Below are 13,625 nucleotides of genomic sequence, written 5' to 3' on the forward strand. Positions count from 1 at the left end.
CAGCTAATGCCTAGGTGCGCCACTTTGTGGCATCAGCCAAGATCAAGTGTCCCTCTGACTTGGTTAGCTCTTTCAGAAGCTTACCATGTCACTTAAGAACTTGGTCAGACACTTTTCTTTCACCTACCTAGCAAATACAGGCCATTGAAAGCACTCAGGAACACGAGGACCTCTGAGTCAGACTGCTGCATTTAATAAAGACAAGCTAATTGCATTTTGCTCCAGAATGAAGCCCAGGGGCCACTGAAGCTATTGCCTACACTTTATCTACCTGGTGCACAGCTTTTACACCAACAGGGGACTTAAAAAAGCCCAGGCAATGGAAGGACCATGCAAACAACTATATCAAGAGGGGGAGGTCTAGACTCTTACCCCTCTTAAGGGCTCAGTAGTCTTACAAGGGCTGCTTAAAAAAAAAATCTGGTAGTATTTTAGGTTCATAGCCTCTTAAGTCAAATTATTTATGAATCTGAGCCTTATAGACAAATGTTCTTCTCTTCGAATTTAGCCTTCAAAGAACACGCAACTCTTTAGAAAAATTAGGGGTCTTGTGGAGTTTCAGGTCTACAAAACCTTTAGAGAAGTGTGTAACGCGGGTCCCAGATTTAAAGATAACTTTCACATTCGGAGTGAAAGCCTGTCCCCAGCGCAGGGCTTCTGGTGGGCAGTCAGAACAGTAGGTCTACGGACAGGGCAGCCGCGGTCGCCCGCGCCGTGGGCTCCGGCGCAGGAAAGCAGCAAATTCGCGGGTGGAAACCCCGCGGGTGCCGCGCTGCGGAAGGAGACAGCCGCTCCAGAGAGCCGGTGCAGCACCCCCGGAGGCCCCCTTCCTTCTCCGCGGGTCTATCAGCAGCACGAGTGCAAACGCAGCCCTGCCCCACAGCGTGGAGGGGGGCTTCAGGCTTAGATTCCCTGCCTGCCCTGCTGCCCGCGCTCCCCGCCCCCCGCGGCGGCACGGCGAACAGGCAGCTGCCATCTTCCCTCCGCCGCCACATCCAGCCGCGGCAACGGGGCCGCGGAGCCCGCGCTGCGCTCCGCGGGGCTCCCCGGCACGGCCGCGGCCCGCCTTGCCCCGGCCGCAGGGGAGCTGTCAGAGCCCCGCGGGGAGCGGGCTAGGCTAGGCTAGGCCCAGGGCTCGCACTCACCCACTTTGTACGGCAGCCTATCCGACATACTGGCGGGGTCGCGGCAGCCGGCGGAGGAGACAGCAGCGGCCCCGGGCGCGCTTTAAGTAGAGGTGGCGCCACGGCCTGCGTGGGGCGGGGCGCGCTGGGCCCCGGCCGCTGTGAGCGTGAGGGTGGCCCTCCCCGGCCGAGCCCTGCCTCCCCGGCCGAGCCCTACCTCCCCGGCCGCCCCCCGTCCGCCTCGCCCGCGGCCAGAGAGGTCTCCGGAGCCCCCTGGTGCCTGGGCTGTCCCCAGAGGCTGCACCCCTTCACCCCCTGCAGTATCACAGGGGCTCCAGAGGCCGCCTCTGCCCCTGGGACCAGAGCGAGCCCCAGAGCCACCCCAGGGCAGGCTCTGGTGCCCACTGCTACGTGGAGCGGCACTGCTGCTCGCCACCACCGGTGCCAGGACAGGCCTTGGAGCCACACAGGAGCAGGGCGGGTCTGAGGGCAGTGCCAGGACAGGCCCTGGTCCCCAGTACCAGATGTGGGCATGGAGCCACTGCGGGCACTGACCAGGCAGCACACCCCATCCCACTGTCCTGGGAGGTTCCCCGAACGATCCCGTGATTTCTTTAGTGTAGGCAATTACTCTGTGGCATGCAGACCCTTAGCTGCAGCAGGGCCGAGGGCAATGTACAACTCAGCCAGTCGGGCCTGCAAGGCCGGGCAACGCGCTGCTGAGATGCCACACAAACAGAGCTGAGGCATGGTGCACAAGTCGCTCTCGTCTGCCTGGACCTTGGACTTGGCTGTGGCCTGTTCCTCTTTCCAGCCTACAGCCAATTTGCCAGGCGCAGGGCAGGAACAGCACAGGCAGGCCTGCCGGCCCCTGCCCCCAGCCACAGCCAATGCCTGCTGCACACGCAGGAGGCAGAGCCCTGCCTCAGCCTTGTCTGGGGGTCACATGTACATTCGCTCCTGTTCTAACATCTGAAATATGTTTTTCATAAGCCTCAGTCATAAACTGGGGTGAACTTTGCAACCATGGTGTTATACACCTCTTTTTTTATCTGTGAAATACTTGAAGGTGAGGATTTCCTCATACTTACCCAGAAATGCTCACTGAATTATTTTGCAAAGTTCCAAATAATCCTCAGTGCAGAGTTCACCCCGAGACTCCAACTCACAGTGCTCCCCATAAATGAAGTTCAATATTTGTTACCTGAGGAGCAGCTGATCTTCAGTGACCGGTCCTACAGTAAACAGTTGTCCTGATTTCAGCTGGGATAGAGTTAATTGTCTTCCTAGTAGCTGGTACAGTGCTATGTTTTGAGTTCAGTATGAGAAGAATGTTGATAACACACTGATGTTTTCAGTTGTTGCTAAGTAATGTTTAGTCTAAAGTCAAGGATTTTTCAGCTTCTCATGCCCAGCCAGCGAGAAAGCTGGAGGGGCACAGGAAGCTGGCACAGGACACAGCCAGGACAGCTGACCCAAAGTGGCCAACGGGGTATTCCATACCATGTGACGTCCCATCTAGTATAGGAACTGGGAGGTGGGGGCAGGGGGATCGCCTCTCGGGGGACTAGCGGGGTGTCGATTGGCGGGTGGTGAGCAATTGCAGTGAGCATCATTTGTACGTTCCAATCCTTTTATTATTACTGTTGTCGTTTTATTAGTGTTATCGTTACCACTATTAGTTTCTTCTTTTCTGTTCTGTTAAACCATTCTTATCTCAACCCATGAGTTTTACTTCTTTTCCTGATTTTGTCCCCCATCCCATGGCAGGGGGGTGGTGAGTGAGCAGCTGCGTGGTGCTTAGTTGCTGGCTGGGGTTAAACCACAACAACAGTTCACACAGAAAGACCGAAGTCCCAGGAGGAAACCTGTAGCCCTACAGCCAGTACACGTGCAAGCGGTAACGCTTGTGTTTGATATTTGGAGTGCTGCAGGTGTACCGGCACACCTGATACCATACCAAGCAGTTCTGTAAATCAAAAGGTGCCCAGAGGAGTAGCATGTCTGTTCCCCTGGGACACATCTAATTCAGTCATGCTTTCATTGGTTTACATCACCAACAACCTTTTTGTCACAGCTTGAATGCACCAGCTCACAGCAGCAGGAGAGGAGTTCGGGCTCTGGCAGTTCCCCACTCACTCGTCCGAGACACCAAGGCTATATCGCTGGCAGACTGTAGTTTCTGCATGCTCCTGCACACCTGCCACTGCTGACAGGCAAACGGGGGAATTCCCGACAGCTCTACATTATACAGTGTGACTTAAGGGCAACAGAATGCTTGAAAGTGTGCCTTGTGTTAGGTGTCAGCCCACAGCCTCCCTAGCAAACCTGATCATCAGTTTGTCAATTATAGTCAATGTCTTTATGCACTAACCCACAGCTACACATAAAAGGTACTTCCTAAATTAATGAGCAAGGCCAGAACAAAGACATCATTTCATACAACTCCCACTAATTTCAGCTCAAGGCATATTTCCCTGTGAAGGCTTAAAGGGACCAGCACCTGACTGCAGCTAAGCCAAGGAGTGGGTGGCAGGAGCTGACAGTATTTATTAAATGAGGACAGATCAGCCCCACCTAGCGTGAAGGTGCTCCAACACTTGTCTAAGTATTCTCAGTTGTTTGTAAGTGCATAAGGAGTGCTTGAAGACAAGTCATGCTAGCGGCATGGTTTGCCCTGACCCTCTGATTCAGGAGATTAATACCTCATAGCACAGTATTGTACTACATCTTAATGTGTAAGTAGTCAGTGCCTTGACTACTCATACACACTCTGGTCCTTTCATTGTTGCCGTTACTGGTGGATTTGAGACACCAGATGGCAGAAGATAGGCACAAAATGGAGGGAATAGGATGTAGTGAAGAAGAAGGAACAGGAAAAAGAACTGAAGAGTACAAAAACCCACTACCTAACAGAGGACATGAAACGATAACAGGATGTTATTCATGTTATATATCCTGTGACTGTTTCATTTACTGTAGTAGTTCAAGTAGAGAAGTTCTGGGGTGTAAATTTAAATATCTCACAGTCTGCGAAAAGCTGTGAAACTCAGGGAAAAAAAACACTTTTCAAAAAAATGAGAATATGACATTTCTTCAGAACTATATTTAAAGAAAGATTAGTCTTACTGGCGTGACTAGGAAATGCTGTAGATTTCAAGACTAGGAGAAAACATCAGTCTAAGCTTCTGTATAATACAGGTGATACTTCACACAAGTACTCCATACAAAGCCAGTTAGTTGCTTGACTGGGGCAATTTATATATTATATACACTATAGGAAGGATTTTGTGCAATCTGATACAATTTTTTATAAACAGAATGCCTGTGATTTGTTCACCAGGATTGACAGTGCACTGGGAGGATCTGTGCTGAATGTGATTTAGAAATGTACAGAAAATGAGTCTGTTGTTCACAGGACTTCATTTGTCACAGCAGGTAGAAGATGGGTATCAAAGAGTGGCAAGAATGATTTGACAATTAATGCAATGGGAGCATGGGGAACTGGGTTCTATCCCTACCATAGCACATCATCCACTGGTGGTCCTGGCTCAGTCCCTTAGGACAGGCTTGCCATGAGTGATCATTAATTGCATTCTCATTTTCTAGGTGCCCATGACAAGCATTCTCTGCTCTTTCCTATTCTTTGACCAATGTTCCGCCAGGCTGCATGGACTGAAGTCCAGAGTACATCACTGACCTTAGAAAATACAGCACAATGCCAACTACTCTGACAAAACAAACCCTGCGTGTCTCAAAGTGGTACCCACAAACAGTGAGAACATTTGATGTTATATTCTGTACCTCAGTTCACCCTTACCCATAAACTGCAGGCAATGATTTCACTTTCCTACAAACTTACATACACATTGCAAAAATAAATTCATTTCTGCCTGTGAAGCACTATGATATAGTGGTGGCAGCATTCAGGAGCACCCTGAATTAGGAAACTAATGTTGTTTTGCCCTGCATAGAGGTTTGATGAGGAGTGAAGGAGAATCCCCTTAGTGAATGATGCAGATGAAAGAGGTGTTGCATAACTACTGGTCCAGCTAGCACAAGCCATTCTGTGCAGTGGGGCAGGTACAGTGTTTGATGATCCACTTAGATCATATCATCGTAAATGTCTCAAGCTGCCTAATGAAGGTTGTAACAGTGATGCCATCACTGGCGTCTTCTAAGTAAAGTGCTTTGCTCTGTACCCTTACCTCTTGTGAGGGCCTCAGCCAGCAGCTGAAGGCTGCAGCAGCATTCTTACATGCACACTGGATGACTCACACTGCTAATTTAGCTTAGCAGGGGTCCCATGTGGACTAGAGCCCTTGTTGTTCAGGCCTTAAATTGGCTTTTAATGTAGTGCTGTTAGGGGTAGCATAGACATACACTTAGAATACTCACAAACGTGTTACAGCTCAAGCCGCAAGTAAACTCTCCGTACCCGCCTCAAGCATAAACTCCGCGACGTGTATTGCCTCGTGTGTTTGCACAAAGTCCTTCACAATGTGATTTCCCCCTCACTATCATCTTGCGCAGCAGTACAGAATAACACCGCTGGGGATCTAGTTCAGTTAATATTATCTCAATCTATAGCAACATTTATATTACTATAGCAAGCATTAGCATTATGATGATAATACTATTTGCCCCAATGAAATTAAATTCAACACATTCCAGATTTGCCCCAGCTACCTTTCTCCTCCCCTCTCCACATTAAAGGCTTCTGCACTTTACCAGGTCCTGATTTTGTGTTTATGGTACCATCATCCTTCCATCATTAACTGCCCAACAGAGGGCAGAGAGAGCCTTCTTTTTGACTTCCCTCTGAATGAGGACTAGCAACATTTAAATAAGAGTTTGGTATGATCAAGCTGGTGCCTTTTGGGAAGAGTACAGTTAGTCCAAGGGTTAAAAGGAGGCTATGTTTTTGCTGCAAGAACACTAGAATTTACTTACTTGTGAACATGCTGTCTGTACACCCAGTGCAAGCATGAACCGAAGCAAGAGCTAGAAGATAATAAATGAACTGGTGTGAAGGAAAGTTTGCACTAATTTTACCTCTTGTCTCTTATTTTCCTTATACCCCCAGCAAGAGAAAAAACCACCAGGTTTTGTTTCTTAGAGGAACCCTGGGGCAGCCTGTTACACAAGAGGCTGGTTCAGTCCCTGAGAGCCTGAGGCTCTGGGTTGGTGGTAAGTCAGTAGAACATCATCTTCTCCTCCCTCTTGCAGTTGTAGCAAGCATGAGCATAACATGAACTGAGGACCAAGCCCTGAGCCTTGTAGAGCAAGTTTAACCAAGTAAATTCTCCCTTAATCCAGTCTGGGAAATTATGAGCACTGCACCTGGTATGTTAATGGCATGCAATGGGACTGGTACAGCAACCTTCCTGCCCCTTGCTGTTACTCACCTTAAGTTTGCAATTAATTCAGCTGCCCAGTTACTTACTTAGTGCACACTGAGCATAAGAAAGGCTGGATAAAATAAATCAAGTGAATGAGCAAGATTACTGCTCAGCAAGGGATATTCAAAGCCTGGGCCTGTCAGCTTCCTTGCTGTCCAAGACCAGAGGTTTGGTTCCGAGTTCTTGTTCAGAAGTGTAATGCTGCAGCTCCAAGGGACAGATGGAATTAGACACAACTTGATCTCTTACTCAACAGGATTGATAGCTTGGGTGGTTTTGTTCTTTTTAGTGGAGGGCATTGGGGTACCCTGGTACAAGGGACTACCTAAGGTAAAGAAGGTACAGACCCCTGAAGCTGATAAAGACTTTGAAAGACTTCACAATGGAAACCAGTTCATTAGCTTTATTTGGCTTTGGATCAAGCCCCAGGTGTTTAAATCATACCTTCTCCCTTTGTATTAGTTTTGACATTACATAGCTTTTTATCAGCATCTGTTCTGCTCTGAAATACAAGCTGATTTATACCAGAGCAATTTGCAAGGAGGTAAACCACTCAGGGGATGAGTCAGCCTTTCTGATGTAGATAATTTACAACCATATAAATGAGGGAGGTTATCAGGGTGGGACAGGAATAAACCTGGGTCTAAACAAGATAAAGGCTCCCTCTCTACTAGCACCTCCATTTCAAAAACTCTTCTCAAAGAGCCTGGCAGAAGCAGACATCCAACTCACACTGACACTGAGCAAATGCATGTGTTCCCGTCTTTTAAGAATCCTAGATGCAGCGTGCAGAAAGCAAAGCCGTAACTGGGATCCAAGTGGTGCCTGTGGGTACCCTGCGTATCTGCCATGCTGTCTCACCACAGGCCCAGCCAACCTGAAGGCTGCTTGCAAGGTCTCTGTGTAGACAAGAGCTGGACAGAACCGTCATTTAAAAAATGCATGGTGTGTTTCACCTATCCCAGCACCAGCATGTCATATCTTTTTCTGAAAACTCCCCAGCAGATTTTTGGTATCATGTTCTTCAGTCCCAGGGAAAAATAATGTTCAGCCTTTGGCATGGGGAAGAGAGGAACAATTTTCCCAGTATCTTGTCCTTCCTTTAAAACATCTACATATCTTGGTTGTGTCATTTCCGTTCTCAAGACACCTAATCACTCCCTCCCAGTTCTCTGATTATGCACTGTAGAGCAATTGAGTAATAAAATACTTAATTAAATAGCCACGTCTTTGTTTTACCCTTTAATTAGATTACTTGGAAATAATAATAGTTTCTCACCAACCTGAGGATTTTGTTCATTCCTTCTCCAGATAACAGGAAGTAATTTATCTTTTCTTACTGATACTTTTCTAAATCCCAAGTCAAATTAATCAATTCTTATTTTAAAGTCAATTAGAAATAGATACACTCTGACACTGCACTGTTATCTTCATGAGTGAAATCACGAATTCAGACTCCGATAACAAGGCAGCACAACAAAAATTCTCTTTTTTGGCATGACAATTTCAAGATAATAAGTCTGATTTTAAAATATAAAGCACTTGCTGCCATAATTACCTAGTTAACAAAAAGCTCCAGAAGACTTATTTATAAGAAGACTTACTATATAGCTTTTTATAAAGTGCTTTGAAATCCAGTAATGAAAAATGTTGTGAAAATATTCCTGCATTTATAAATCACCAATTTTACAAAGCCTTAAGTCAGACAGAAGTGTTAAGCCACAGTTAAAGATTTAAAATAGCTTAGCAGCTAATGGATGCTGATGACATCTGATGACTATTCAACAGTCATTGTGTGATATTTGCTTGGGGCTGTGTCTAGCCTGAAGTGGGTAAGCATTCACACTATCAAAATTGCTTCCATGGAGAGATGGTCACTGTGGTCTCTGCAGTACAAGGACTGGCTTTATGTTGTTGACTTAAATAGCATTAGCAGACAGAGGTCCTAAATGAAGGTGGACAAAAACCTCAGGAAACTCAACAAATATAAATGTGGGTGGTCAAATATAGTTCTGTGTCTGGGAAGGAGTAACCCCAATTCAGCAGGACATGGGGTCAACTGCCTAGAAAGCAATTTGGTGGAAGACGTGCTGGGGTCCTGGTAAATGAGTTGAGTGGGAGTCCACCAAGTGCCCCTGTGACAAAGAAGGGCAACTGCATCCAGGGCTGTGTCCTCAGAGTGCAGCCAGCAGGGTAAGATAAGGGAACCTTGCCCTTTACTCTGCAGTGGTAAGAACCCCTCTGCTAGAGCTGTGTCCAGTTTGAGCTCCCTGGTATAAGAAAGGCACTGATGTAATAGAGTCCAGGGGAGGCCACCAAGATGATCAGGGATGGAGTACAGGACATATGAGGAGATGTTGAGAGAGCTGGTTCTGTTCAGCCTGGAGAAGAGAAGGCAAAGGGGGATCTTACTGCTATCTACAAATGCCTGATGGGAAGGTGTAAAGAAGATGGAGCCATACTCTTTGCAGAGGTGCACAGGGACAGGATGAAGGACAAGAAATAAAAGTTCCTGCAAGTGAAATTCCAATTAGATATAAGGGGAAAAAAAATCACTATGCAGGTCATCAAACGCTCAACCAGGGCATGAAGAGGCTGTGGGATCTCCATCCTTGAGGATACTTGTCTCTCGACTGGACAAGGCCCTGTGCAACCTTACATAAGTTGTCCTGGTTCAAGCAGGGGGTGGACCTAGAGGCCTCCAGAGGTTCCTTCCTATCTAAATTATTTTGTATTTATGTGATTCTGTCTGGATTTTTGCGTGCTTCACTAAAATAACAAAAAAAAAAAATCATTAAACACTTGTCAAGGAGCTAAGAAACCCAGTTCTCTTTCCAAGTCTGACAGCGACTTGCTGTGCAACCTTTAGTAAATTATGTAATCTTGGAAAGAATAGGTATGTCATATGCAAGGTCAATGAGGATCTGTTGGTTGAGAGTGGAAAAAGGGAGTGAATGAAGGCAGGGTCTATTTTGGGAGAGAGGATCCCGTACTCTAGGGGTGGCAGAAGAATAAGGGTGTTCAGTACTTCTGGTATGCAGTCTTGTCCCAGCCCTCTAGCTGAGGGAGTGTAGGGCTTTGAGGTATCAGAGAGCAATCTCCATTTACAGTAGAATCGCAATATTTTAATGATCCTGCAGGATTTTTTTATTACCACACAAAAGATTCAAACATGGAAGTGATTTATGCAACTCTGCCACACAGATCCTTATCCTCAGTGGTTTCCCAGTCAACTCCCAGCACCAACAGCACTAACTTAGTGTGCTAGTTCTGGCTGTAACAACACAGTTAAGACTGCATTAGTGATTTGAATATTGTTACTTACAGTAGCCCAACTGAGAACAAAAGCTATACATATTTTGCCACAAGAAACAGTCTCTGTCCCAGTGACCTTGGTATCTGGATTGGACTGAGAAAGAATGGGAAAAATGTTATGAATATTATTATCTCTCAGAAATTAACTCTCAGAAGCACTGCTTGGCCATATCAAACCTAGGAAATCTGAAAAGCTATAAAGTATACATGGTTTTCCTAAAAAGCCCTTGTACAAGATCATCCTGCACAGTTGTAGCAAACTTTCCTAATCTGTTGTGGTTCTTACTAGTCAAAAGAAAGTCATGACAGGGAATAGCAAGAAAATTTCATCCTGCCTGAGTATCTTGTGGTTACAGAAAGTATAAGGAAAAAGAAAATAATCAAGTACTCCCCTCCTTTCCCCAAATAAGCAAGCAAAAGAAAGGTAAAATCTTGGATAAGTAGCTCTTCTGCCACTCAATTATATTCATCTGTGCTTGCCTTTATTGTTCTGGCATTAATTCATTACTTGTTGTTCCAGTTCACTGATAGGCCATGATTTTTAACAGGGAAAATGATCTCTGAAAGAGTGTGAAGATTGCTCTACGTTCATCTTGTCCTGGCAAGCATAAACTAATCAGTAGTCTGTGCACCTGGAATGCATTCTTTTTCTCATGAAATTTACAGAGCTGATGGAGCCAGTGGAACTTGACTTGAGGCATCAGAAGCTGAAAAATAAAGAGATTAGGCTTGCTGGGGTTGAACAACAATCACTTTTCTGAAATGCCATTTACAAAAGGAGGAAAAAAATGATAACACAGAGGACAACTTATATGGTATCCTTGAAAAGAGACACTGAATGTTATTAATTCACATCTGCTTAGAAACCAGTAAGACAAAACCAGAGACTGCAAATGGCCACACTGCCCTAGGGATATATGCACATCTGTTGAATTCAATAGGAGTCACACGTATGGGTACTTGGGATAGCATTCAGCTTCTTCCTGCAAGCACTAAATGTCTACTAAAGTTAAAATTAATTCAGAAAACTGGGGTAAAAGGTCATAGTACACCTACCTGCAATGTTCCTACAGTTTTGGGAAGCAGACCACAGGCAACCTGCAAAAACAAGCCCAATGTTATGTACCAGCTGGGAGACAGAACAAATACACTGTAAAGTAAACCCAGCTATGCTGATGTGGAACTCCAGCTAAAGTCAGCCTGAGCTTTACTGTCCTGCCAGGACAGGAATCTGTACCGCCACAATGGATGAGAGATGACTGTTTTTGTAGGTGATACACGAGAGAGAAATTTCTGTTAAGTAAGGCTAGCAGAAGTCATTTTTATTGTTATTAATTTGAATGGACCATTAAAATATGGAACTGTAAATGTATATATGTGGTCAAATATCTGTAAAGGAATGTAAAGACTTAAAGGTGCACAGAAAAGCTTCAGAGAAAAAAAAAAACAACCCCTCCAGAACTTTTCAGCTGTTCAGTTTGTTTGGTTCTTGTATTGGCTTCAAACTTGCTTCCCAGGGATGCGTACCTTTCCGACAAAGCCACTCAATTCTGACTTTTCAGTACTCACAGGCTCTGACTGAGCAGCATATATTGTTTGTGCTGGAATTAAAGTGATTCCTGTGCTTGAATTTATATGCATATATGCCTTGGCCAGTCATAACCGCAGATGGCTAACTGGCATTGAACATGTCTTATTCTGTTAGGGGAAAACAATCTGAGTTGTGTTCTTGCTTAGGCCTCATCAACAGAAACGTTCACATAATTGTAGCTATGGGGTCTTTCTTACTGGAGTTTATGTGTGAAGTAGGGAAGAAAAGATGGAGTTTCATATCCCTACCAGTTGTAAGAAAATGCTAAACTTTGCACTTGTGAAGTATGTAATTTTCCTGAAAAATTACCAAGGATATTCTCCTACTCTTTGAAAATTGAAGTCTTTTCTCTGATTTCAGTTCATGGAAACTGAACTCTCTCATTCCTCACTGTCAAAAGAGGAGGTGTATTGTAAATTCTATGTATTCACTTATGCAACAGTGCATTCTGGTTAAGAAAACATACACTTGAAACAAGAAAGGTTTTATGTAAAGGCTAAGTAATATCAGTAGCTTAAGCATCTGCAGTGGATACATTAAAACCACAAAACCTTAATTGTGTGTCACAAAGCCTGCACTGCTACCAGTGATGTCCCAGTTGCTTGACAGGCCGAAACTCTGATTACCCAATACATCCCTTTGTGCTCTTAGAAATTTCCAGTTATTATTGTGATAACCCAGCGCCCTGGATGGCCACAAGTTCGTTAAGGTATTCTTGTAACTTCACAGGAGCACTAGCCTAGCCCACAGGGTTGCTTCGATGACCAAAGATTTTTGCTGCAGTGTGCACATACAGGTATATACACACACATATCCGTACCCTGGGTGTGTGTACGTACATACATAATGCCTTCCAGGGACCTGGCCCAGGCGGTTGCTGTGGGAGGCAAGGGGATGACCGGGCCCAAACGGCTCCCTGCTGCTCCGGGCAGCCTCACCAGCGTAGGGCTTGGGAACGGACTGCTTGCGAAGCGTTCACGTAAGCTTAGCGCCAAAGCCCTGGCACACAAACCGCAGCCACGGGCGACCCAAAGGGCAAACACAGCCACCGAGGCCGACTCGCGCCGCCGGCTCCCCCGCGCCGCGTCCCTCACTGCCAGGCGGCCCCTCAAGGCCCCCGTGAGCATGCGCGAAGCCTGGCGCGGAGCACGCCGGGACTTGTAGTCACCGCGCGCCTGTGGCCGCTGAGCGACTCGGCGCGTGCGCAGATGCCGCCCGACTTTGTAAAGTCGCTGCCTCAGGTTGGGCTCGGACCGGCTGCCATCTTGGCCGAGCGACTGAAGAGCTGCTACGCCGCCGTGCCCGGTGAGGGGAGCGGGGGTCCGCGCTGCGGGTGGGGCGGAAAGGAGGAGGCGGAGGCGGCGGTAGCGGTGGGGACGGGACCCTGCGGGGCGCGGCAGGGCGGCCCCGCCGCTCTCCTCGGTTCCGGGCGGCCGTCGCGCGGAGGCAGGAGGGAGCGGGGGACCCCGGCGGGCGTAGGCCTGGCTTCTTGAGGGGCTTTTCGCCCCCGGGAGGGCCTCACTGAGGGAGGCCCTCCCCGCCGCCCTGCCTCCTCGGGCCCCGGCGGGGGCAGCTCTGGGGCCGGGGGCTGGGCTGGGACGGCAGCATCGTTCCTTCCCCAGGGGACGGGGCGGCGGTCCCGGGACCCCGGCGCTCCCCTGCGAGGGCCGCCTGGTCCCGCCGCCCCTCCTCTGGCGGTGTCGGTCTGCGCTGCGGAGTCCTTTCCCCGCTCCGGCTGGTGGGGGCACCTGCACGGGCCCCGGGCTGGGGTGCCCGTTTCCCCCAGCTCTGCATCGCTTGCTCCAGTTGTCCCTAGCAGTCTTGGCTTCCCCTCCCCGGTCGGACCCTGCCATCCTTTCCAGGCTCCTTGTCGCTGAGATCAGCCTCTAAACCTTCACCCTCTTAGGGCCTTGGGGATTCGCTACCGTCAGAGCTTTGCTTTCTGGCAGTCGTTCCGTAGCACAGCCCTCTTTCCAGCCTTTGTATTTAGCCCTCTCGCAGGAGCGCGTCCCCTCTGTCCTGGGCTCTCCGTCCAGATGAGGCGGCTGCTGCTGCTGCAGCCGATTTACGAGGGTTCGCTGCCTTTGTCTTGTCAGGGTACAGCCGTGCCTTGAAGTAATGTTTCCCAGCGATAAAGCATGACTAGAGCTGGAGGTTTATACTGAACTATGTTCCCTCTTGTAAACACAGCAG

At 47.7% G+C, this 13,625-nt stretch overlaps 2 protein-coding genes across 3 annotated transcripts in view; one reads left to right on the top strand and one right to left on the bottom strand.

Annotated features, from left to right (window-relative positions):
- Positions 1 to 1,260, bottom strand: part of AHCY (adenosylhomocysteinase) — a 29,134-nt gene extending 27,874 nt beyond the window's left edge. For both annotated transcript variants that reach the window (XM_030008625.1, XM_030008624.2), the window contains exon 1: positions 1,146 to 1,260. In XM_030008625.1, coding sequence (XP_029864485.1) covers positions 1,146 to 1,173 — 28 coding nt within the window. In that variant the 5' untranslated portion in view covers positions 1,174 to 1,260. The remainder of the gene's footprint in view (positions 1 to 1,145) is intronic.
- An 11,370-nt stretch (positions 1,261 to 12,630) lies between these two features.
- The window catches only part of ITCH (itchy E3 ubiquitin protein ligase), a 72,095-nt gene continuing 71,100 nt past the window's right edge, over positions 12,631 to 13,625 (top strand). The window contains exon 1 of the mRNA XM_030008849.2: positions 12,631 to 12,737. The gene's annotated coding sequence lies outside the window, so the exon portion shown is untranslated. The remainder of the gene's footprint in view (positions 12,738 to 13,625) is intronic.

The sequence above is a fragment of the Aquila chrysaetos genome, chromosome 3 (assembly GCF_900496995.4).
Source record: "Aquila chrysaetos chrysaetos chromosome 3, bAquChr1.4, whole genome shotgun sequence".
Taxonomy (NCBI): domain Eukaryota; kingdom Metazoa; phylum Chordata; class Aves; order Accipitriformes; family Accipitridae; genus Aquila; species Aquila chrysaetos.